We start from the raw sequence: 24,713 nt of genomic DNA, 5'->3' as shown, positions 1-24,713 counted from the left end.
AAGTTCACAGCATGGCACAGGACTGGTACTGATCCTGACTGAAGGCATTTTGGGACTTTTGCTGAAAACGCCACCTAGTGGACGGTGCAGGAAAGGCGCGAGAGCGTAGACGGCGGTCGCCAGAGCTCCCGCGGTCGCAAAGGCCGAAGCGGCGCTGAGCTGCGAGGGCCGCCAATGCTGCTTGCAGCTTTAATTGTCTCTTGTATTTGACACTGAGAAATGATTTATTTACTAAAGTGTTTTATGTGTTTATCCAGATTTCTTTTATTTAGCAGATGAGGATAAAATGCATTATTTATTTAGGTATTTTTTGTTTCAGTTATTTTGAAGGCCTGGCACCTTAGAAAGAGGACACTTTTTGTCTCTTTTTTTGAATGTTTATATCTGTCCGCTTGTGTGCTTGTTTGTATTTGTTTTAATGTGTCTTGTAAGCCCATGTGGGCTGGGCACTTGTGAGGGTGTATGACACATTTGAAAATAAAAATCAATCAATATATATATATATATATATATATATATATATAAATGCAGGTTTGTTTTTTGTTAATTTTTTGTTTAACCAAAATAACACATTTTGATCATAAAATTTTACTCACAAATGTCTATTATCAAAACTTTTAATTCCATTTAAACATTATTCTTGTTTATTTATTAAAGTCCTCAGATATAGACATGTCTGTTTATTTACTAAATAGTTTAAAACGTTTGTTTTGTTTTATGACCATCAACAAAGGATGCATAGGGCATCTCACAATATTGTTATCCATATTATCTATATTATTAATAAAATAAAAATATGGCACATTAAATTTACATGGATTAAATTTTTAATTCTCTTACTTGTAAAGGTATTTAAAAAAAATTGTTTTCCCTTAAGATGTTAATTGATAAAAGGTTTTCTTTTTATTGAGAGGTTTTGGTTGGGTTGCTGATCCTCTGATGTCCTGTGTGTCTCTCAGGATGAGGTAGACAGTCAGAACCCAGTGTTAAGAGACAACCCTCAGCTCCACGAAGAAGTGAAGGGCTGGCTGAAAGACCAGAAAGTGCAGGAGATTTTTATGCAAGGTAAACTTTTTAATAATTAAGTCAGCAATACAATCCATTGTCCAGCATTTATTGCTTATTCATTGTTTTATGCTGTTTTTTTGGTTGTCGTGTTTAGATGATTGTGTAACTCAACACCAGCATTTTGACCGATCTTTTAAAAATGAGAACCTGGTGTAAAGAACTTGAACAACTGAATCATAAATTTGGTGTTGCTTTCAGGACCCTACTCATTAAATGGCTACCGAGTGCGTGTGTACAGACAAGACTCAGCTACCCAATGGTTCACTGGAATAATTACACACCACGACCTCTTCAGTAGAAACATGGTCGTTATGAACGATCAGGTACGTATACATAAGTGTAGGAAATATGTGGCTGCACTTTATATGAATAGTTGCATCTACAGAAATTCCATGCTTTTGTAAAACATACTGACAAAAAAAATTCATCAATCAGAAGGAATGTTTGGATTTAGAAGTAATCTGGTTAACATTCAGAATGGTGATGTGAAAGTAAATAATTTGATTTACAAGAAGCTTGCACATCTAAATCGAGCACTGGTGGGCATTAACTGCCAACTCTAATCCATTTAATCTGATATTATAAACTTTCTAATAAAGTCACATTGATTGTTTAATACATGCATTTTCATTACATTTCCACCACTCAGGGCGCTGAACTGTTTTATCAGTGAGTGTATAAAGAAATTAGGGGTGACTCAAGACCTTTTTATATCCTCTGCATAAATGGGATGACTGGAAAGATAATATGGATACATAGAAAAGAACATTTGCTTCTGTTAAAGATATAATTGTGATATAAATTGTGGACAGAGTAAAATGATGACAGTGTCTGTTCAGGTGCTAGAACCTCAGAACGTGGATCCATCAATGATCCAGATGACCTTTCTCGATGACGTTGTCCACTCTCTGCTGAAAGGAGAAAACATTGGCATAACATCTAGACGAAGATCACGATCCAGCCAGAACAACAACTCTTCTCATGTGAGTACAGAGGCACTTAAACACAACCTAGCAGTGTCCCAAAAAGGCAATGCAATGATTAGCAAATCGCATAAACACAATTTTATTCACAATGGAACATAGTTATTGCATCAAATGTTAAAACTAAGAAAGCGGAAAACGAATCAAAACGAATCAAACCTCTGCACTAAAGAGGAGATGGTATGAGGGTGCATTACTGTCTACAGGACGAACCTTATGTATCTGGAAGTATGTATCCCATTAAATTCAAAATTATGTTATTTTTTTCCAAAGTGTGGTACAATTTCTTGGTTTAAACATTTGATATATTTACTATGTTCAGTTGTGAAAAATAATATGGTTTTGTAAGATTTATATATATACACAGCTACAAAACGTAAAGAGTACAGCATATAATGAAGGTAAAACATAAATCCTATTCTTGTTTTAACACTAACTAAATCACCACTTACACAATCATCACTCAGCTCCTTTCATGTCATTTTATCAGCTGATGACATCTTTTTTGTTGTTTTTGGTTGTTGTTTTTATTGACAAAAAATAAATCACAAGACACAAAGAAAGTTCATATTTAGCCAATTCTTTTGTTTGTTCATTTGTTTGTTTTCTTTTTTTTTTGTCCCACACTCATTACCAAAACCTCTCCCTCTCCAACATTTTCCTTATATTCTTTTGTTTTTTTTTGTTGTTCCTTATTTTTGTTTATATATAAAGATGACAGGAGGGAGACCCAGCGGGACAACTGGCAACTCCAAGGTACCCCTCCCCCTCAGACCCTTTATACCCATAAAATCCATAATGCACTCAAATGTAAATGAAGAAGGGAAAAAAGTGTTTTATTGTAAAGCTGTCTGAATTTTCTGCTTAAATAATCTTTAAAATTTTTTACCTCCTAAACATTTGACATATGTTAACTCATCTTTAAGAAATGTACACTTTCTTTTGTAAGGTTCTCTGAATGCTTTACCAACCATTCATGTCAGAGTTTTAGACTGAGATCATCTTATGCTGAGCAAGGTCCAAGTTGTAGTCAGTTTGGTTAAACCTTATAAATGATGTTTTGTTGAAAATAATTTCATGTTATATTATGGGATCTTGTGAGCTGTGTTAGCACTTGGAGCATTTATTGAGGATGACACTGAGCGTCTACCACACCGAACTTTAGGTCAGTATTAGTGAAATTGTCTGAGTTAAGACCATTTTTGTGTTATTCAGTTGTAGATGTACATCTGATAACTACTTCCTGGGAGTTTCAAAACATTTAGTGGTTCACAAGATATTTTGGTAACACTACAATCATACAAACACACAGACACAACTGAAAGCATTATCTCTCTTTCACCTTTGGCGGCGGGTGATAGCTGAGGCAGTTTAGATTCACTTCACTCCTCAGAGTCTCAGCCTGTCATTGTCTGACAAATGAAAATTACTCTGAAACTTTTTATTTCATTTGTTAACCACTGCCAGCTGTGATAATAGGTGTAGTAGCATGGTTTTGTTGAATTCCACTTTGTCTTTGAAATATGTCAGATTGCTCTTTAAACACAAGCATCAAAATTTGTTTTCTTCCTGAATGATTTCACTTCAAGTTAAAAAGAGGTTTGTTCAAACAACCCACAGCACCTAGCTGCCTTTCAAAGATTATCTTATGAAAGTAATGAAATGTTAGAAATAACAACAGAAAACAAAGTGAAGTTTTTTTTTTTTTAACTTTTTAAATTTAGCATGGAAAGCACGCACAAGAACTAAAATGATGCATTTTATGGTAACCATTGCCCTTTACTTTGTGCTTTAGTTTTAACATTTCATCACCCCATCCAGAGTTTAAAAATAAATAAATAAATAAAATTGGAGTATGGCACCCCCACCCCAACCACACACACACACACACACAGATGAAACTAACCTCCACAGTCGCTGCTTTGTCGTATGTGGACATTGGCTTCCCTGCATAAAATATTTTATTTTGTTCAACTTAGACCTGTTGTCCTTTTTCATGGACACTTTTGTTTAATTTTTTTTTATTATCATTATTATTATTTGGTTCTTACTTTGTTTTTTTTTTATTAGTTTGAATTTTACTAATTACTAATTGTTCAAAACAATTTTTAGTTTTATGGCAGATTTAGTCTAATTATATGAAGTGGTGTTAAGTGAAAAGGGTATAAATAACATCTTCCCTGTTGTAGATAGCTCTTTGAACGACCTCAGTTTAGAGTAGTAAAGTTTCATTTCCATCAGACTGACGAGTTAACGACTGGTATGAACAAGGACACGAGCAAAGTAGATTGCTGCCGTCCTAAAACAACTCCAGTTTCCAAAATTTGATAGCAGTTCATACTTTCCTTTTTAGGAACCTTTAGCCATCAGTTTAACATTGACAGTCATATAGAAATATTATATATTCTTGCTGGAAGTTACCCAGGCTGCACCAAACGCACTACATCTTGCTGCTGCTGCTGCTACTTTTAGCTTTTGCAAATAACCATAAAATGATATGTATGTAACTCTACAACTCAAAATTAAAGGTGTTTGTGAAATAGCTTACTAATGAACCATTATACATATTTTAAATTGGAGTTATTATAAGATGACAGGAACCCAACCAATCAAATATTTAAACTAATAAACTGTACCATTTTTTTAACCATTTTGTAACTTATTAGATTAATTAGCAACAGATCAGTAAGGACTGGGTATAAAGAGAGCATTTTAAAAGTAAAGATGGGCCAGTCTGCAAAAAATCTGCATCTAAAAATAGTGGAACAATTTCAGAGTTTTTGATATTTTCAAATCATTGTATTTATTTTATTTTATTTTTCCAGAACTGGGGTTGTGGATGTCTGTTTTCTGTAAGTAATAACCTAATTTCTCTTGTTCTTATAGAGTCATTACACACGAGCCCAAGCCAACAGCCCCCGCCCCATAATGACATCATCAGGACCGAATCCTAAGAGCTCCCAGGGGATGCTGGTCCCACAGCAGCAGAGTCAGCTGCAGCAGATCCAGCAGCCAGTCAGCCAGTTGCATCACTCACCGAGTGGGAATGGGCGGGAGCAAAGAGAGCAACGCAACTCGCGCTCTTCTAGGAGGAAAGGATCGGATAGCAGCGTTCCAGAAGAGGAAAAGGAGAGGAGAGAAGAGACCACGTGCAGAGGTGAGGCTATTTACCATAACAGTGATTCCTGCGCTCATGAGTTGGTTCTGGTAGCACAATCATTCAAAGGATTTTTATAACGACAGCAAATTTATTGTTCTTAATTATGAAAACTTCATGCAATAGTCCTTTTTCTTTACAAAGCCACCTTCTATTAAAATAATTTATCAAAAGTCTTGTTATATATTTTTCAATTCCAGCAGACCACTGGTATTGACAATAATTTTTTAAGTCAAACAAAATAGCTTCAGCATTATTTCATTGCAACGATTGGTTCTTTTCTAAAAACACATCATTCATTACCAAATCTCACACACAACTTGGTGCTACACCAAAGTTTGCATGCAGCAGGAATGAGCCTTAGTTTCTATTATTTTACATGTGTTCAGTAACGTTTCAACTTGATCACTAGTATGTTTTGACAACTTGTTTTCATCTTGTGGATTTCCTCCATCTCACTTTCTTCATCGTCAGTCTTCATCGTGAACATCTATTGTCAGAAACCAGTTGCTTAGCACCTTAGTTCTTAGGCCTATTGGATTGATTTTGTTGCTGCCCCAGTACAGAGGCTGCTAGTGATGTAGTGGTTAAATAGCCTAGATTTTTAGAGACAACCAGAGTTTCTGAAGAAAACATGTCAAAGCTTGTTCATAGAGGTGATGGGTTTTTCAATGATTAATACACGTTGAGTTTTATAAAATATGGCAGCCAGTTTGATATTTATACTCATCACAATATGATAGATTTTGAATAAGGAAAAAAAAAAAAACAACTTTCTAAACAAATAAAGAAATGTGGGCCAAAAAATGACTGATTATTCAGTCACTTAAAGAAAATGTTCCATCTATTCATCCATTTTCTGTACCTGTTCATTCCTGGTCAGGGTCACTGGGAGCTGGTGTCCATCTTCAGCAGTCACTGGGCGAGAGGGTCCCTGGCAACCTACACAGGTCACCAGTCCATCGCAGGGCCACATAGAGACAATCATTTATACTTGCACTCACACCAGGGTGATCTGTCACTGATTACCCCACCATGACCATTGGAGAAAGACACCAGCTCCCAGGATATTTGAATGCTTAATTAGTCAAGCTAACAGTAGAAAGTACTTTTTTTCCTTCCTGAATTGGTTTTTATTTTTTTTAATAGTTCATGTTTTGCTTTCACATATAAATGATTTGTTGCACTTGTGAAAATCATTGTCAGCATCAACTCAACTCAGAGGCAATTCTGCCTTTTAACATTTACTTCCTGCTCTCTAATATTTAAGAACAAACTGCTGCAGAGCTTACAAGAGCTCGTCTGCAAAACAGGGCAGCTCTCACACAGAGTTGTTTCCTTTGGGTTCCTTTGCAGTTCTAAAGAGTATGGAATTTGTAATGTATTTTCCAGGTCTGGTTGAGTATGAATAAAACATTGTTTTACCTGTTGTGTTTTCTAAAAAATAAAAGTCAAGATTTCTTTGCACAACAGATCTTTACTAAAAACTTTGGTATCAACTGTTGGTCAATGATGTCTGTTAGAATCACTCATTCATTTTTGTGTTTGGTTTGTGTTATTTTGTGGTGTTTGGAGTATACAGATAACATATGTCCAATTCCAAACCTTTACTATAAATTAAGAGTAAGCATTTTTACTTGGAAAATAAATTTGTAAAAAAAAACTAACTAAGAAACCTGTAAATCTGGAAGTTTGAAATGGAAAGTGTGTTATACACACTTACATGAGGCTCTGAAAGAAAACACAATCATGCTTACAGTTCTCCTTGACAAATATACCATTGTTTTTGTTCTGTTTTCAAAAACTTAACATAATGGGCCAGTCAGCATCCTTTGGGCTCTGCTGCTGTTGTCCTGAAAATTTTGGCATCTCTTTTTCTTTCTTTTGAGCATGTAGAAATAAATCTTTTTACTACCTAAAGCTAATGCATCTCTCTGGTTCCACTGTCTGTTTTCTGACTTATTGAATGTTCTGAGCTACTTAAATTGCATGGTAATAAAGCATGATGAATTACAGCCATTAGGGGGTTTGGGGTGTGTTTCTGTCCATTAATAACTTCTGTGTTATCCATTTGTCCAGAATCAAAGACCAAGGTGAAGCTGGCAGTGAACAAACGCAGAAAAGGTGAAGAAGATGAGAAAAAGCCAGGTCTGAAGAAGCTAAAGCCTGACATGGCATCTGATCTGTCAGAGAGCAGCGACTCTGAAAACCCACACAAGAGGACAACCCCTTCCTCGTGCTCTTCTTCCTCTTCATCGTCATCGTCATCCTCCTCTTTCTCCTCCTCCTCATCTGAGCCCAACTCTGAGAATGAGCTGAAGGGTCGCAGCAGTGATGTGACACAGAGCTCCATTAGCAGAATGGAGGAAGATGAGAAGCAAGTGATAAAGGGATCCAGGATGAATGATTCCTCATCACTCATTGGTTGTGTATCCCCATGGGTGGAGCTTCAGGCAGCAGGTGATATCAAGAAGAGTACAGTAAAGGAGTCAGGTAAAATTCTAACAAAGGAGGAGGGAGAATTGGTGGTAGATACTCAGATCAGCCGGTCTCCAATGCAACAGACTCCTCTGTTATCTGAGATTACCCAGAGTGGACCTACAGAGAACAGCAAGAACACCACGAAAGGTATGCTACAGCTGACAGCTTCCTCTCATATCATCCCATCAGGTAGTTTAGTGTTCTTCTGATGTTTAATGTTTCTGTTTCAGTGTCTGCTCAATCCCAGACACAATCAGTGTCACAGCTCCACGGCAGCGGTATCATCGACATCACAGACGATGCGCAGGCCACAGTTCACCAGGAGAGCTCAGAGGCCGTGTCAGCGCTGCTTGCCTCCCAGAATGCTGAGTCCACTGCTTTCTCACCCTACCTCCCTCTCAACACGTCCCCGGTCTCCTCACCTCCCATTCCTCCATCACCCTCTCCATCAGAGGGGTGTCGCAGGGTGGAGTTGGAGACTCTCATGAAGCAGCCAAGCAGCACAGGAAGCAGTATTACATCACCCAAAAGTGTGAGCAGCAAGATTGAGTTTGCTCCCTCTGAGGTCATCAGGTGAGACTAGTTGTTTCTTTAAAAATTGTCATTAATTATTTGGAGTCAACTCTGTCTGTCAGCAAAATATCTCATTAACCACTGGACAGATTGTAATTTAACACACTCAGTAATTACTGGATGTACATCTGTAACTGATTACCCTTTGGTGACAGTCTGATTCAATATGGCTGCCACAGCTAATCAACATTAACCAACACAAAAATGTCTCTAACTCGGTCAGTTTTACAAATATTTAGCTATTTTTTTATGGTAGCAGGTAAGTCATTCATAACATCACAATCTTAGCGTGACATCTTGCAATATTGCATGAGATTGAGCATAATGTTATTTTTCAAGGTTTGAAAAAAAATTATTACAACTTTGTCATTTCTCAGCATAAGATGATCTTAGTTCAGAATTCTGTCATTTAAGGCAGCAGGCGATATGCATTCTTTCAGGGAATACAAGGCCTTTAATTATTGTCAGAGTCTAAATGTCAATATTGATGTAAATGTCAACTAGCATATCTAAAATTAAAAAAGTAATGAAAACTTTTTCTGTGATAAGAAATGCCTATACAAATTAGACCCAAAGCAGTTTTGAAAAGAAACAAATTGCTGCACAAGCTTGGCCAAATGACAGAAGCCAAAATTATCATTTGAGTGGTCACCAAAATCTCACCCAACCTTTATTGAGAAAACTAACTGCATTGTTTGGAAATTTGCTGAAAAAAACTTGGTCACCAAACTGCTACAGGTAGATAAATTGATCTTTATTGCAACTGTGAGAAAACGTACAGTATAACATCAATTACAAAATGTAAGTTAGTCTTCGATTGGCCGCCGAGGCAAAAGTTTTAAAATAATAGAAATAATATTTTACCTGAAGCGAAGGTGCTTATTACTACTGGACCTTCTCGATATCTACCTAGTTTCCCACAATGCCCACATGCATTGATAAATGAGGTCACAGTTTTTGATTTGGTCTTTCTAAGCTTTAAGTGGGCGTGTAGTAAACTGACAACACAACCACACAGTACAATTACATCCATACAAACCAATTCAAAGTTATCGTATTAAAACAAATTACAACTTGATCAAAGCAGACTATTCAGAACAATTAAAGACAATCCTTCAAAAGTTATACAACAGGTTTGTGTGTATTTGTGTGTGCAAGTGGGAACAACCAGATCAAATGTATAGTAGTAAGACCCCTGCAGCAAACCAACCAAAAATTAAACTCACCACTATTGTTCAAATAAAAGCAAAATACATCCATCTGGATTAATCTTTTCATAATTTATTCGTGTTTCAAAACATTACTTGTTTTGTTAGATGTTTTGGTGTTTTTCTACAGAAATTCTGCCCATAGAAAGATAAATTTAACATGTGTTGGGTTTTTTTAAACACAAAACTATTTCAATGTAAGGCAGAAGGCACAGAAACAAACTTGTGTTACAAGCTGTGCATTATTTTCCTTTATTGAAAATACTGATTGAAATTAAATTATTTTGTCTTATTTCTCTCTCCTCTGTCTTTAAGGCCTGTCACATCTGTAGCTGAAATTGTGCCACTGGTAGAGGAGAAATCTGTCTTATGTCATCATCACCTTCATCGTCAGCAGCAACACAAACAACTGCAACATTACACGCCTTTTCACCACGGAGATCACCTGTCTGTATCAGAAGAGATGAGAAAACATCCACAGCAGCAACCCCCCCTTCATAAGCTGAACACAGCCACCCCCTCTGACTTGACTAAACTCAAAATGAGCCCAAACCATAACTCTGTTCAGCTCGACTCCCTGAAACAGAATTCTCACCATCCCGGGAACTCTCCGATCCACCCCTACCCTAACACAAACCCATCTGACCATCCTAAAGCTAAGCCCCACCATGGCCTGCTGGACATTTCTAAACCGAAGCCAAACACTTCTCCAGAGGTGTCTAAACATAAAATACTGAGGTACTCTGATACGTCCCCACCTCCACCTGGCCGTGCGCCCACTAAAGTAGACTCAGCAGAACCTCCAAGGTCTTGTTTCAAGCCTGTGCCATTGCGGTCAGAGGCAGGAGGAGTCAGAACCAGCAGCAGCACTAAGAGTCCGCTGATCATTGATAAGAATGAGAGTTTTACTGTTTACAGAGACCCAGCACTTGTTCGCTCCGATGCAGAGAACGCTGCCTCTTCAACTAACTCTTCTAACCATGTTACAGCCTATTTACACCCCCACATTCACAACCTTCATCCCCCACCCTCTCACTCCCCATGCCTCACACCTGCGTCACACCCCCATACTCCCTCCCATCTCCTTGCCCCTCCTCACTCCTCAGCCTTACCTCACCCTCACCTTTTACCCCCCGGAATGCTCCCAACAATGCCTCCTTCTGCAGTATCGCTCTTTGGAGGGCATCCTAGGCTGGACTCCCCTGGAGGTTTAGGTCACCTTGCCCTCCCTCACCCAGCAGCTACACACCAGCAGCAGTTCCTACAGGTTTGAATTACGATAATCAACATAGTGTCCTTCCATTTAGCTTAACATGTTGTTTAAACATAAGATGTGTTAAAAACATGTTTCTGTTTTAGGGCCCCACCAGTGCAGCAGGGCTTGGACTGTACCCAATCATTTGGCAGTACCCTAATGGTACACCAACCTCTTACCCTCCTGGACTCAACCTGCCACCCACTTCTAAGTGGGTCCATTCTGAAAATCCAGTCCATTCTGAAGGTCCTCTCAGGAGGGTAGGTGTATTGCTTGGAAGTCTGTGGGTTTATTAGTGCTTGTTTAAGTGTAGCTGAAAAATGCAAGAAGGATAATAGGACTGAAGAGAATCCATAATTTTGAACAACACTCACTGACAAAAATAATTGAGCACCCAGACAGTGATGGAAATTAAACCAAACTGCATGTGTTGAAAAGTCATATCAGTGTATTACAGTTATTACAATATAAGGTCAAATGGACAGCAGAGCTGGCAGCATGGACACATTGCTGGTCCCAGGTCAGTGGGGTGTGCCCACCTCCGGTGCCTGCATACAAGCAGTCATTTAGAGCAAAACAGTCATGCAGCTGTTGTGTCCTCTCCTGCACCAAGTCGGCCCACAGCAATTGGAACTGGCCCTTGAGGTCTGGCAGATTAGCACTGGGTTAAGTGAAGTGAAGTGAAGTGAGATTTATTTATATAGCACTTTTCAGCAACAAGGCGATCCAAAGTGCTTTACAACAGAAACAAAAACAGAATCCAATACAGAATGAAACACAAAAAAAAGAAAAACACAACAATCGTGTATTCTAAATCAATCATGTATAATCTAAATGAAATATAGGATAATCTAAATCAAATCACTAAATCTAAATCTAAATCATCATTAAAGTTGACATCTGTGCTGATCCCACACATGTTCATATGGGAAAAGAAAATTGGGACCTAGCTGATCCCAGGAGTAATTAAACATGATGAATGCAGTCCTTGAATACATGTCGTGTGTGGACAGGTGTTGTCTGGTTGAAAGACTACCAAGGTGCTGTGTCAGTAGGAGTAAGACCTGCATACACAGGATGTCACTGATGTAATGTTGTGCCGTCAGGGTCCCCTGAATCACTATCAGAGGTGACTTTAAATTGGACTCTGTAGCCATACGGAACACCAGTGCATCTCTCCATAACATTGGCATGATTGGTTCTTCCCCCTCTGTGCCACCATCCACACACACAATGGTCATCTAGTGATGCAGAATCAGGATTCATCCCTGAAAATGATACTGAATGTCATCAGTTCATGCCTACCGTGTACAGCATCACTCCAAATGCAGCAGTCTCTGCTCTTGTGTATATGGCACTCAAAAAATGGTTTCATGTACCTGTAGTCCCGCTGATGCCAGTCACTGAGACACAGTGGACACAAGGTGTTTGCTTGTGCATGGTGCACAATACGACAATACTCCCTTGGTCTGGTTTGTCTTGGACAACTGAAATGTTTACAATGTATGTGGGTACCCATAGTAACCATTGGGCCACTGTGACATCTGTTTGCCCCACATGCTGGACATTTGCACAGCATGAAAATCCCAGCGTCATCCCCACAATGCTACCCCTATCAAACTCCATCAAGTGCTGCTAATGTGGTCTAATGTGTCTATGAGGAACCCTCTGTCTTCTGACCTTCACTCACTGTTTAACTGTCAGACACTCAAGCAACCACATGATAACACTTGTAGTTTTTGAGAAATTTATGAAATTAACATGTGGCTCTTTTCATCCAGCACAGACAGTGCTTAAGTATATGTAGACGATGAGTGTTGTCATCTATTGTAAATTTCTGTGATGCCAAGACCACAGCATTGAACACAGCATTAAAGTGTGTTCATTGTGTAATGGTTTATCATAGTGTTTAATGATTTATCTGTATGTGTTTTATATGCAGAATACTGCAAGTCCGTGGCTGCATCAGACAGCTGGTAATGCTGGTGATGGTCTGGGATTGTTGAACCACCTTCCAGTCCGACCGGCCAGTGCTGACACTCACTGCTCTCCTGTCAAGATTAACTCAAACACAAGCCCTCCAGTGTCGAAGACCACCATGGATGTCAAGAAAGAGTAAGCAGAAAATCAATCATTAACTTAGTCATTACTGAAATTTGTCATGCAGATGCCAACTATGTGCAACTATGGGATCACTTCAGATAAATGCAGGTTTTTGGCTAAAAATCCAGAAAGGATAAAAAATAACAATAATAAATTTCTGAAGAAATGTTGAAGGGTGTCAATGCAGTCACCTCCCAAAATTCAAACAAATCTTTTTAATAATCTGAGCTCAGAAAAAATGCCTACATTTTGATGAATGAACTGTATAAGAAGTGTAAAGAGAACCGAGATCAAAAATAAATATTAAGGCTGCTGCCAGTGGATCATTATGATCACCATGGTAACTAAACACTTGTTTGTCACTCCTTGACTGATACATTAATGAGAAACACAAGCTGAATATAAGGCAAAAAACAAACACTTGTGTCAAAACTTGAGGTCAGATCTCAGAAATTCTTAAACTGTGAGTGACAGAAGACTGATGATCGCACATGAAAGGTTTTATGTTGGATATAAACGTTTAAGTCCTAAAACCATAAGTCATTTAGCAGTGAGGGACACTCTGGGTGAAAGAAGACAAAAATACCTATGTTTTGGTGTATAATTTGTATATGTACCAAAAAGAGTTGGGGGAGTAAGAGGCTTGTTTGCAAAATAAAATTGTAGACAATTTAAAAGTTAATGACATTAACAGTTATTCAAATTTTTTGGGAGAAAAAAGTCTGTAAAAATCCTATAAATAAAATGTCATTGTGTAAAAACATAAACAACATCAAAATGTTCCGACTTTTAAAGTCCATATATGCTCCAGAGGGCTGGGTTTTCTTATGTTTTTTTTTTTTTTTTTTAAATATTGATTTACATTTTTTTTTCTTTTCTCACAGTTTCTTGTGAATGTTGTCTGCATTGTGTGACACACTGCCACCAAAAGTCCTAACGCACTATTCCCAATCAAGCCACATGTTTTGGTATGCTTTATTTTGAAGCTGCATGACGAGATAAAGGACAAAACGTTTAAACAGAATAGTAATAACATTTAGATCAAACTTGAACTACAGCAAAAATTGATTAAATAAAAAGTGATTATTAAAACAATGCGAGCCTTTACAGTTTTAATTGATATCTAACAAATGTTTCCATAACGCTGGGGTTGATTTTAAATGTTTTCAGTCTACATGTATTCCCTAGTTTGCAGTACTACCATCTGCCTAGAATGGGTTATCTTGACTGCATATAATTTCATATCATTTAGGTCATCTAATAGATTTTTATTATTTATTTATTTATTTATTTGGATAAAATGGCTGAAAATCCAATGTACATAATTTTTCAGTGCCATTAAGAATTCGGAAGTGATTCCATATTATATTAAAATATGACCAAGCCAGACTCTATTTTGAAGAGTGTCTGTGACCTCTATTTGGACACTCAGATTAATCTGTTTGTATACTCCTTGACATTTTTGTTTTTGGTTGAAGTTCAAAGAGCAGATAGTTCAATCTGTAAAGCAGAAAACAGGCGTGGTCATTTCTGAGGCAGACCCAAGATGCAGGTCAGTTAAATGACATGGTACTAATCCAGTATTTTAATGGCTCAGACTGAATGCTGTGTATTCAGTTGCATGTGCTCTGCTTATGTAACCACCCACCATTCTTTAGACACCACTGAACAGCCATGCACACACGCACAGCATAACAAGAATATTACACAAAGCATGTCCAGTATTGAGGAGAACTTGTCACTGTGAAACAACAGTGGATCTTCATTTTACTGATTTTTGTTTTCCTTATCCTACATCTCATTAAACGTGTCATGTCTAGTTTAGTTTCAAGGTCCTTAAATTTTCCAAGCAAGTTGTTTTGTTTTGTTTTTTAATTACCGCTGCTGCTTAACTAAGGGGGCCAATACATAAACACTGAAGTACACATATTATTATTTGGTGACCATCTTCCTATTCTTATGTTTTGGTCATGATTTTCAGTTCTCTACTTTTCCTGCAGCTTTAGTAAAATGATTTGGGACACTTTTGCCTGCAGTGGGAATGTAACCTAATGCATTGTAGATAAGTAAAAAATTATACACAAGGCCACCAGAAGTTTCTGTTTCTCAAAATTTTTTTTTTGATCTAACTTAGTTTTTTCACACAGCAACAGTCTGTTTGAGGTTCAATTTCTAGTTTGCATTTTTGCCTGCCTGATGAAGAGATTCAGCAGAAGAGTCATTGGATCTTCTATTAGTTAACAGGTCCTTTATTATATTATTCCATCATTGCTGCCCCCAATAGATTCTGTGTAAATTGTGCAATTTTAACTAGCTTAGATTATTACAAAAGAGATTGGCTTTGTAGCAAAAAAATATATATGTTGGTATTTTGGCCACTGCTGCATTGGCACCCTTCAAAATTTATTTAAAATTTCTCTGGTTATGACAAAAAAATTTTTTTTTAAATGTTTAATTTGATGAACAAATGTGAATAAAAGCATTTGTAAAGCAACAAAATGTTTAAAATGTCTGTGTGCAGAGATGTGGATAAGAAAAGCTTTGCAGATCCCATCAGGACGTTGACATTGGCACATCTTGGACAGGACCAGATGGACCGAAGTCGCACCCCGACAGGAAAAGATGTCCACCTTCACCGCGTGTTCCTCGATCCACACAGCAAATCCCGTCAGACTAATACACAGGTACACGGACGTTATGAGGTGACAACTTTCTAAACAGTGGTTAAACTAGTAACAAGTGAAAGATATACATATTGAAAATATGCTCATTTGATTAAACTGTTTCAATAAACACTGATGATTCTATTGAAAAAATGTAAAATAATTGTCTTTAAAATTCACTTCAGTCAGGCTGATTGTATCTGAGTGATTTACTGTAAAATGAGTTTGGAAAATGAGAATTTTGCAACCTGTGTTGCAATTGGTAGAATAGCGTCAGGGGGGTAGCACATACTGTGACTCAAAAGTTGGCAAAAATCCTGCTGCCTCTATCCTAGTGGTGGGTTGATCATCCAGACTTCTATTCAGTAATCATTTGTCTTTTCACTGTCCCATAGAAATTTTTCTCTTCTCTTTAGAATTTCCTCCAAAGTGTGTTGCTTAACCGTGATAGCTTTAAGTGTTAACTGGAGGAGCTTAGTGTACTCAAAATCAGTGTTTGGTGTTTAAATGATAGTTATGGACGCCTCCCTGGTGAGGTGTTCTGGGCACGTCCCACCGGGAGGAGGCCCAGGGGAAGACCCAGGACACGCTGGAGGGACTATGTTTCTCGGCTGGCCTGGGAACGCCTTGGGATTCCCCCGGAGGAGCTGGCCCAAGTGGCTGGGGAGAGGGAAGTCTGGGTCTCCCTGCTTAGGCTGCTGCCCCCGCGACCCGACCCCGGATAAGCGGAAGAGAATGGATGGATGGATGGATGATAGTTATGGTGCATTTTAAATGATGACAGTAGTATATTGGTGGTATTGCATTTAGCTCTATTGCTATCACCATTAAAAAACACCTGAATTGCAGCTGTTGCAACTAGCTACTAAACTGCTCTTGTTATGTATTTTAAACTACTTTTATACTGTAGACATGTTGGCATGGTGCATCCCAACAGCAGCTGTATGGCAGCCATATTGTGGTGTGGGTGACGTAAAACCATAGGCTGTATAGGATCAAGAACACAGCATGGCAGCTGCTCCAATAAAAATAAATAAATAAAAATTGCCTTGATCGGTATTTCAATCTGATACTTGTGATCAACTTAGGACATGCCTAGTAATAGATGCTGTAAGAAAAACCTCAAAAAGTAATTGTTTTTTTGATGTTGAATAATTTCTGTCAGTGCTCTTCATCTGATTAAAGTTTCTATACCTATAAAATTTTTATTTCAAACTAATTTCTTAAAAAAAATACATCTTGACAATAAACCACAACTTTACTGTCATTAATAGATACATGGACTGTGTCCTTGTAATTGGCAACAATTCACATTGATCTTTTTATATTTCCTATTTTTTACAAAAATTGCATTTATCTAATAAAAGATGTGCTGTAAATCAGAAATATTTTTGAGTATATTCATATTTTAGGAATGTACTTTTGAGCAATTGTCCAGTGTTTTAAGGTTGATAGTTCAATATTCAAGTTAAGTGTCCAAGGGGAAAATATTAAACCTCAATTTGTCCCTGGGTTAGGGTTAAGTGTATAAAAGTAATACATCTCTTTTTTATTAGAAATGTTTTAAGTGTGTAGAAGATGAAGCTTTGTCTGAAAAGGTCAACATGATTTGCATGGCAAAGTACTTTTGAAGTGGTTGGAAAAAGTACAACATGGGTTGTTACTATTTTCTGTGTCTTAAAATATTTGCACATCTTGTTCCTCAGGAAGCACTTCAGACAGCAGACCGAGCCAATAAATACAAAGAGGATAACCACCAGATCCTGAAAGAGAGCATCGAAGTTGCACCTTTCACCGCTAAGGTCCAGCGTTCCACTGACCCCATCATGAACAGGGACAGAGAGAGGTGCAAAGATCAAGCGTTCCCTGTCCGGGTGCCACCTCTTGCCTCTCCAAGTCCAAAGATTAGCCACAGTCATCCTCATGTCATACAGCCAGAAAAAAGTGGCTACTATACCACACTGTCCAACAGCATTGTGAATGAGCCTCCAAGGCTGTACCCATCCAAGGAAGGGTACAGTCTTGGAGGCTCAGTTGGAACCCCAGTGATTGGGACTAGTGTTGGGGCTCAGTCCTTGGTAAATTACACCTCCAAAGCTTCCCTTTCCAAGCCCCCACCCCTCATTAAACACCAACCAGAGGGAGGAGAAGGTTTAGCAGTCAAAATCACTGAGCAGCTCAACCAGCAGGTCACATTTGTCCAACCTCAACATCACACAAGTGTGGACAGAAAGGAACGCCACAATCCTGCCATTTCCCCTCCCTCCGCCACACCCTCCTCATTATCCTTGGTCTCCAACCACCATCATCAGCCTCACCACCTACAGCATCAGCAACACCAGCTCAGGGCAATGCCATCTCTCTACAGAGCGCCTGTTTACCATCCGCCCACACAGCTTGCACTGGAATGCAAAGAGCCTGCAGAACGAGAGAAAGAAAAGGACAAATCTGCTTATGGGGGACGATTGTCACCACCAACCCTCACACCCATCCAGCCAGTTAGCTTAGCAACATCTGGCACTAAAGCATCAGTTGAACAGCAGAAGCCACCAACGCTGGTACCAGAACTCAGGGACATCAAAGGTCATGGAATCACTGCTACATTCACCTCCATGGCCTCCACCATCAGTGGGGATATAATGGCAGATGGATGGAGAAGCAGAGAGATGATTCAGAAAAGAGGAAGTGTGTTTTCCATAGAAAAAGAAGGTCCCAAGAGTAAGCCCCAAGCAGCAATGGCATCAGTCATTGTACGACCAACAACCTCTGTTAGGTATGAAAGTCCTGTTGGTGTTAACAAGTCTAGTTCTATTATTCAAGAGTTCCCCACAGGAATGTTGTACCCATCCAAGCTTCATGGAGAACTGCTGAGGTTTAGATCCAGTGTTAGAGAACCAGGAGCTGGCAGAGTTATTCAACCAAACTCAAACCTGGATGACATGTGTGTCGAGTATAAAAACCCTTCAATGCATGTTATACAAAACACTGCATGTGCCAACACTGCCAGTTCTTTCTGCAGGTCTGCTGTTGTGGTCTCATCAGTTGTTGATGTACAGAATGAAACCCCCAAGTCAGAACACCCAACTCGAGATGAGTTTGCAGTCCATAAAACTGGCACTGGAAGCGGGGTGCTTAGCCATTCAGGACCCAACCGAGAAAACCACGAGGGCTTTGACCCAAGTTCCACATCACCTTTACCTTTTGTAACTTTAGCAGGGACACCCCTACCTAGTCAAAACCTCATCACAGCACCTAGCTCCATTTCTGGCTCTGTTCAACCTCTTTCTCCTTTTGTTCATCTCAAAAAGCACAAAGCTGCTTTAGCTGCTGCCCAGTCCAGAAGCAATCTGCCTACTGCTCTTGCATCCTCAACAGCTGGAAACTTCTCTTTAAATTTGGATTCAGTGGATAAAACTCTGAATCATAGCTCCACCCCTCCACCCTATTCGAGCCAAGCCTCATCATCCTCAAGCGACAGCAGTAGCAACAGCTCTGCTATTGGTAGCACAACACCAGAAAAGACCAGCCCCTTACCGAATGGTCAGTCTTTGGCGTCATCCTCAGTTAGCTGTGGGCAGCCCAGTAACTACCACAAGCTGAAGAAGGCCTGGTTAACTCGGCATTCGGAGGAGGACAGGAATACATCCACCATAGTTAGCACTTCTAGCACTAAAGTAGAAAAAACACTCACCACCACAACCAGCACAGGTAACACTACCGCCATGACAGATATGATCAAACCCTGTACGGTCAATCTCTGTGCCTCCACTTCAAATGAGGTGGAGATGAGCAAAGACAGCGGAGGCAAGGGGGACAAAGAGAGGCAGCTAGAGGAGAAGAGCGCAGGAGGAGGTGGAGAGGAAAAGAAATCAACTCCATCAAGGCGCGGGAACAAGCGCTCTTATGATTCTGGTTCAGAAAGTGGGGGAGATGACTCTGATGCCAGTGAAAGCAAGATGGAGGGTCGAGCTAAACGGCAGCCTAAGCCAACCTACAAGAAGAAACAGAATGACATGGCCAAGAAGAAAGGCGACAATGAGAAAGAGGATGATGATGTGAAGCCCAATGGGATCTTTAGATCAGCCCGAGAGAAGACTAAACTCAAACTTGCCAGCAGTAGTAAGTCCTACCTCCTAATTTTTGATGTATTTTTGAAAGTTGTTTAGAAGTTTGAGAATAGTTATGACAAGATAATATTAGTAAACTGCACTTGTTTCATCATTACCAGCTTTGTAAAAGTTTGGCTATCACAACTAGTATGAAGCAACATGTATAACAAATTTAAGACATTCCTCAACAATCATGAAACATATGTGTGGAAACAAACTTGTTCATTAAAATGGGCTACAACACTTGAGTGAAACCACTGCTGCAAAACCAGACAAAAAAAAAAAAAATTCACTCACCACTGATGTTCATTTAAACAAATTGCTCCTGTCCTTCTCAATGATTTTCTTATTCAATTATGTCCTTATTTCTCCAAAGTTATTCATGGTGTTTGTTGTCCTTAGTTGACCTCCTGTGTTTTATTGTTGTATCTTCGAGTTTTGCTAAACAGTTAATGTTTTCATAACCTTTCCACTGAGTCGAGTATTTTAATTCCAGTTTCTAACAAACAGCTAGCAAATAGCAGATTGAAAGAGCTGCAAATGTTCAGCTCAAAGCATCGTTTTTGTAACAAAGTCCAACTTTTTATGGTTCTTAAAAACTGTTTAGTAGCTCTGAACCTAATATTAACAGAAAGTTTTAAAAAAGAACATAGTCCCTTTAGTATTTCTAAAAGAAGTGCAATTTATTTGGGAAGTGTGCAAAAATATGCGAGATGAAGTTGAAACTTCTGGATGAACCAAGGCCAAAACAACAAACAAAAACTGAATCTTTTTCAGTCCAAGCAGTCCTTATTGTGCTCACTGATATTGCGATTACTAGAAATTTTCAATATATTGTGTACCCCTATTTTAAACTGCCATATATTTCCTGGATAGTAGCTAACAATCTTCAGTCAGGTTCACTGTGGCAGCAATGATACAGTCAAGAAACTCTCAAAGATCCTCTCTGAAAAAGAGGGCATACTCCTTTATGCAAAAAAAAGAATAAGAACACAAATCAGAAATAATTATCACAATTCGACCAGGCTGTAACAATTGTGTGGTTATCTTGAAAAGGCCATCTATAACAGTTGTGATGATATTCCCCTATTGACATTTTCAGTGAATTTAAAGGAAGTAAACCAGTACAAGCTACACCTCCTATGGAAATTAACTAATGGACCTGCTAGATTACCAAAAGAGCTGTGCGAAAGTCTAAAGAAAACACTCATTAGCTTCAGCTCCATATCTTGAATGGTTTGTCAAACTGTCTAGTTGGACTTGTGCTATCATTTGTTTTACTGGTCTCTTGGTTCTCACAGTTATTTAGAACACCTTGGGTGAAGGAGATTCTACCCATTTTTTAGGTCCACTTAGTACCTAGGCCATTTTTTTGGTCAAATATAAAAAAGAAAAGAAAAAAAATCTGAAAACCTGTTCTACAGAGCAGTGTGCATGTTGAACCACATTACTTGGACAGTAAAACACGGTTTTAATGCTCATTATTTTAATGTTTCTTTGACATCCATCCATTCGTTGAGCTTCTTTACCTGCTTTTTAGCGCAGGATTGTGTGGAGCTGGGGCCTATTTACAGCAGTCATTGGGTTAAGAGGTGGGGTACCCTGGACAGTTCAGCAGTCCATCACAGGGACATGCAGAGACAAATTAGGCAGCCATTCGCACTCTCACTCGCATTTAGGGACAATGTAGAGTTACCAGTCAACCTAACATGCATGTTTTTGGTTTGTGGGAGGAAACCAAAGTACCGACTCATACAGTAGGTGAGGCAACAGCTCTATCTTCTGCATCTGCTTTGTGAAATTTTTACTTTTCTCTAACAGCCACAGCTGATGCAGGTGTTGACATTGTAGCTTTTTGGTGTTAAAGAGTTTTAAAAAGTTCCCATTTGACTGAATAATAAACACTTCCAACTTTTTACTAGAATGGACTAATTTGTACAAAAATATTGTTTTTGAGTCAAAGAATTTCTTTAGCGCATGAACAAGTGTATAGATATAACTTTTTCTTTATAAAAAGTTACTTAAACCAAGCATTATATAGTGAGTGTGAGGAAGAAATAGTATATTACCCCACATTAGCTGTTACCGTATAAACTTGCTTTTTAAAATTGTTCTTTTAACGGCATATCCAAAAAAATCTGTAATCTTAACCTGGAATGTGAAAAATAACATGTTCCATGTTTTTTCTAAGTTTTTTTTCTGTGTTAATGTGGTTTAATATCTTCCATTCAAATTTGTGAGCAACTCTTTCTAAACCTGGAAATGAAACAAATCGTGACTCAGTAATGTGGACTTTATTCAGATGGGATCCCCCGCTCAGTGCTGAAGGACTGGAGGAAAGTGAAGAAGCTGAAGCAGACGGGGGAGTCTTTCCTGCAGGATGACTCGTGCTCAGAAATTGGACCCAATCTACAGAAATGTCGGGAGTGTCGAGTGTTTCGCAGTAAAAAAGGCGAGGAGCCAGCACATTCCCCTGTCTTCTGTCGTTTCTACTATTTCAGGCGGTAAAGAACTTACTCATCTTTCCTCTCTAGTTTGCATTTTCCTTACATGTATCTTATCACCTTATGCATATCGCCTGTCGCTTATCATGTCAGAGTTTTTGACTAACATCATCTTGTGCTGAGAAATGACTAAGTTGTAGCCTTGAAAAAAATATTATACTCTATCTCATGCAATATTGCAAGATGTCACTCAAAGTCTGTGTTGTGGTTGATACTCAGTTAATACCACATCAAACTTTAGCTTGGTATTTGTTTAGTTTACTGAGTTAGAGACATTTTTGTATTGACTGTTGGTTAGCTGAGAGGTACATCCAGTAAATACTTTTAAAGAGTTTCATTAAAATCTATCCAGTGGATACCCAATAAGGTATTTTGCTAACAGCCAAACAGGATTGAGTCCAACAGTTATCACTAAAGGTTTTAGCAGAGAATTTGCACAATGAGTAGCACTTCAAGAATTTGTTGTCTGTTAGCTACAACAACTCCAAATTTGAGCTCAATATCTGTGAATTTAAACAAATTATAGCCATGTTGGGGTTTTCTAAGGCCTTTTTTTGGGCATAAGTCATATTTTTTGCCTTTTAGCTGATCCAGACAGAAATCACGTGAGCTAGTCTAAGTTTACTTTTGGTCACTTCATCTTCTTTCTTTAATTCAAATGCAAATTAAACTTTATCCAAACATATTCTTTGTGTTTTCTGTTGCCATGATCCTACAGGAGTCCCAAAAAACAAATCATCTGTCTCAGATAGTTACCACAATCAACATCGGTTTTCCGTTTACTATTACCTTTTTTCTACCACCTAGGCTTTCCTATAGTAAAAATGGAGTTATTCGAATGGACGGCTTCTCCACCCCAGACCAGTTTGATGATGAGGCCCTGGCCCTGTGGGCCCCGGGGCCTGTGGAGGAGAACCACCTGGACCAAACCATAGCCAAGTACATTCTCACTTTCATAGGGGATAAGTTCTGTCAGATGGTTATGACTGAAAATACTGCTGCCAGCTGGGTTAAGAAAGATGGTAAGTTTTCTTAGAAATACTATTTTTGTGCATGGGAGCATAGGTTTTTATGTCTGAAATTATTTCTAACTCAAATGCCACAAACTTTTCACTTTATATTACTGTTTGCCAGAGTTTGGAAACATCTGACTGTTACATTCCCATTAAAAAGTTCAGGCACTTTTTTTTTTCCCCCAGTCAGAAAAATGAAAATTTGTGTTTCTCATGTCACAGCAAAAAATAAAATGTAATTAAAATGTAATCACTGATGCAAAACAAAAGAAGTTAACATCGATGAAAAATAACTCATGTAAGAAACCGTTTTCAAAAACAAATCCCAGTAGAATGAAGGGACAAACTCAGGGTTTATGGAGCTAGCTTGGGTTTAGTCTTTTTGGGGTATTTTGACTGAAGCATGTTAGTGCATTAAAACCAGAGATTGTGTCGGCCTGAAAATAAAATAGAGAGAGAGAGGAGAGAATGTCATATCTCAGGTTTGTTAATGAATGTTACCATATTGCGTGTGTTTCAGGCAAGCTGGCATGGAAACGAGCAGTGAGGGGAGTCAGGGAGATGTGTGATGCATGTGAAGCAACGCTCTTTAACATCCACTGGGTCTGCCAGAAATGTGGATTTGTTGTCTGCTTGGACTGCTACAAGGCCAAGGAGAGGAGGAGCTCCAAAGGTCAGTGCTTAGTGCTTGCTATGTCAAAACCCTAGACATTAAATTTAAACAACTAGAAAATTTCTCTAGAAGCGTTGTATGGTTCTAATGCAGCTTCAGGCCAAAATTTCAACATAACTTTTTTAAGAATCTAGGCTAAGACAGACTGCCTACATTTTGATTATGAACTGTAAAAGGGTACCGAGATGAAAAAAAAAAGAGTTGAAGCTGCTGCCAGTGGCTTGTTATGATCACCACGGTAACCATGCCTGCGTCTGTCACTCCCTGACTACCAAGTTCTTGAGAGGCAGATGTAAACTGAAAGGGAGACTGAAAGACTCAAACAGTCACTGCACAAAACCTTAAGGTCACATCTTACTAATTTTGTTGTATTTGTGAGTGGTAGAAAACTCTGATAGTCACACATAAATTTTGATGTTTCTAAAGCTCTGTTTATGCTCCGAAGTCTGTCTGAGCTACAGAGCTCCAAACAGAGAGAATAGGAATAAGGGTGTTTAATTCTTATTCACTGAAGCACGCACCCTTAATAACATGACTTGATACACATGTAAAACCAGGGGAACGTAGTGTCGATTTATTTCAAGTTAACATGTCTGCATCAAAATGTACAACATGAGTTAGGGGTTCAAACTCATTTTGTGACTCAAGCTATTGTTGAGTAAAACCTCACAGTTTAGTCTGCAACAATCCTGAAGTTCATCATCAGACTGAATTAATCAGTAATAAAAATTGATGATCACAAGAACCTCCTTCCCTGGCAGTTTATAAAGTAATTGTCTTAAATTTGTTTGACTTGTTTTTCTCTGTTTAGATAAAGAACTTTATGGATGGTTGAAGTGTGTTAAAGGACAACCTCACGACCACAAACATCTCATGCCAACTCAGATTATCCCTGGAAAAGGTACTTTACATACAGGACTGTT

At 38.6% G+C, this 24,713-nt stretch overlaps 1 protein-coding gene across 4 annotated transcripts in view; it reads left to right on the top strand.

The window, feature by feature from the left end:
- jmjd1cb (jumonji domain containing 1Cb) overlaps positions 1-24,713 on the top strand; it is a 129,966-nt gene that overhangs the window by 96,331 nt on the left and 8,922 nt on the right. For 3 of the 4 annotated variants that reach the window (XM_017431846.3, XM_037981722.1, XM_025009500.2), the window contains 16 exons: positions 960-1,065; positions 1,267-1,391; positions 1,908-2,051; positions 2,766-2,807; positions 4,938-5,208; positions 7,288-7,836; positions 7,920-8,262; positions 9,786-10,737; positions 10,830-10,985; positions 12,668-12,840; positions 15,350-15,512; positions 17,198-19,610; positions 21,903-22,104; positions 22,912-23,126; positions 23,638-23,790; positions 24,602-24,691. In XM_017431846.3, the coding sequence (XP_017287335.1) occupies positions 960-1,065; positions 1,267-1,391; positions 1,908-2,051; positions 2,766-2,807; positions 4,938-5,208; positions 7,288-7,836; positions 7,920-8,262; positions 9,786-10,737; positions 10,830-10,985; positions 12,668-12,840; positions 15,350-15,512; positions 17,198-19,610; positions 21,903-22,104; positions 22,912-23,126; positions 23,638-23,790; positions 24,602-24,691 (6,097 nt within the window). The remainder of the gene's footprint in view (positions 1-959; positions 1,066-1,266; positions 1,392-1,907; positions 2,052-2,765; positions 2,808-4,937; positions 5,209-7,287; positions 7,837-7,919; positions 8,263-9,785; positions 10,738-10,829; positions 10,986-12,667; positions 12,841-15,349; positions 15,513-17,197; positions 19,611-21,902; positions 22,105-22,911; positions 23,127-23,637; positions 23,791-24,601; positions 24,692-24,713) is intronic. The other variant, XM_017431847.3, reaches the window with a different exon arrangement.

Source organism: Kryptolebias marmoratus, linkage group LG2, assembly GCF_001649575.2.
Source record: "Kryptolebias marmoratus isolate JLee-2015 linkage group LG2, ASM164957v2, whole genome shotgun sequence".
Classification (NCBI taxonomy): Eukaryota; Metazoa; Chordata; class Actinopteri; order Cyprinodontiformes; family Rivulidae; genus Kryptolebias; species Kryptolebias marmoratus.
The sequence above is the reverse complement of the archived record's forward strand: the minus strand, read 5'-3'. Positions and strand labels throughout refer to the sequence as shown.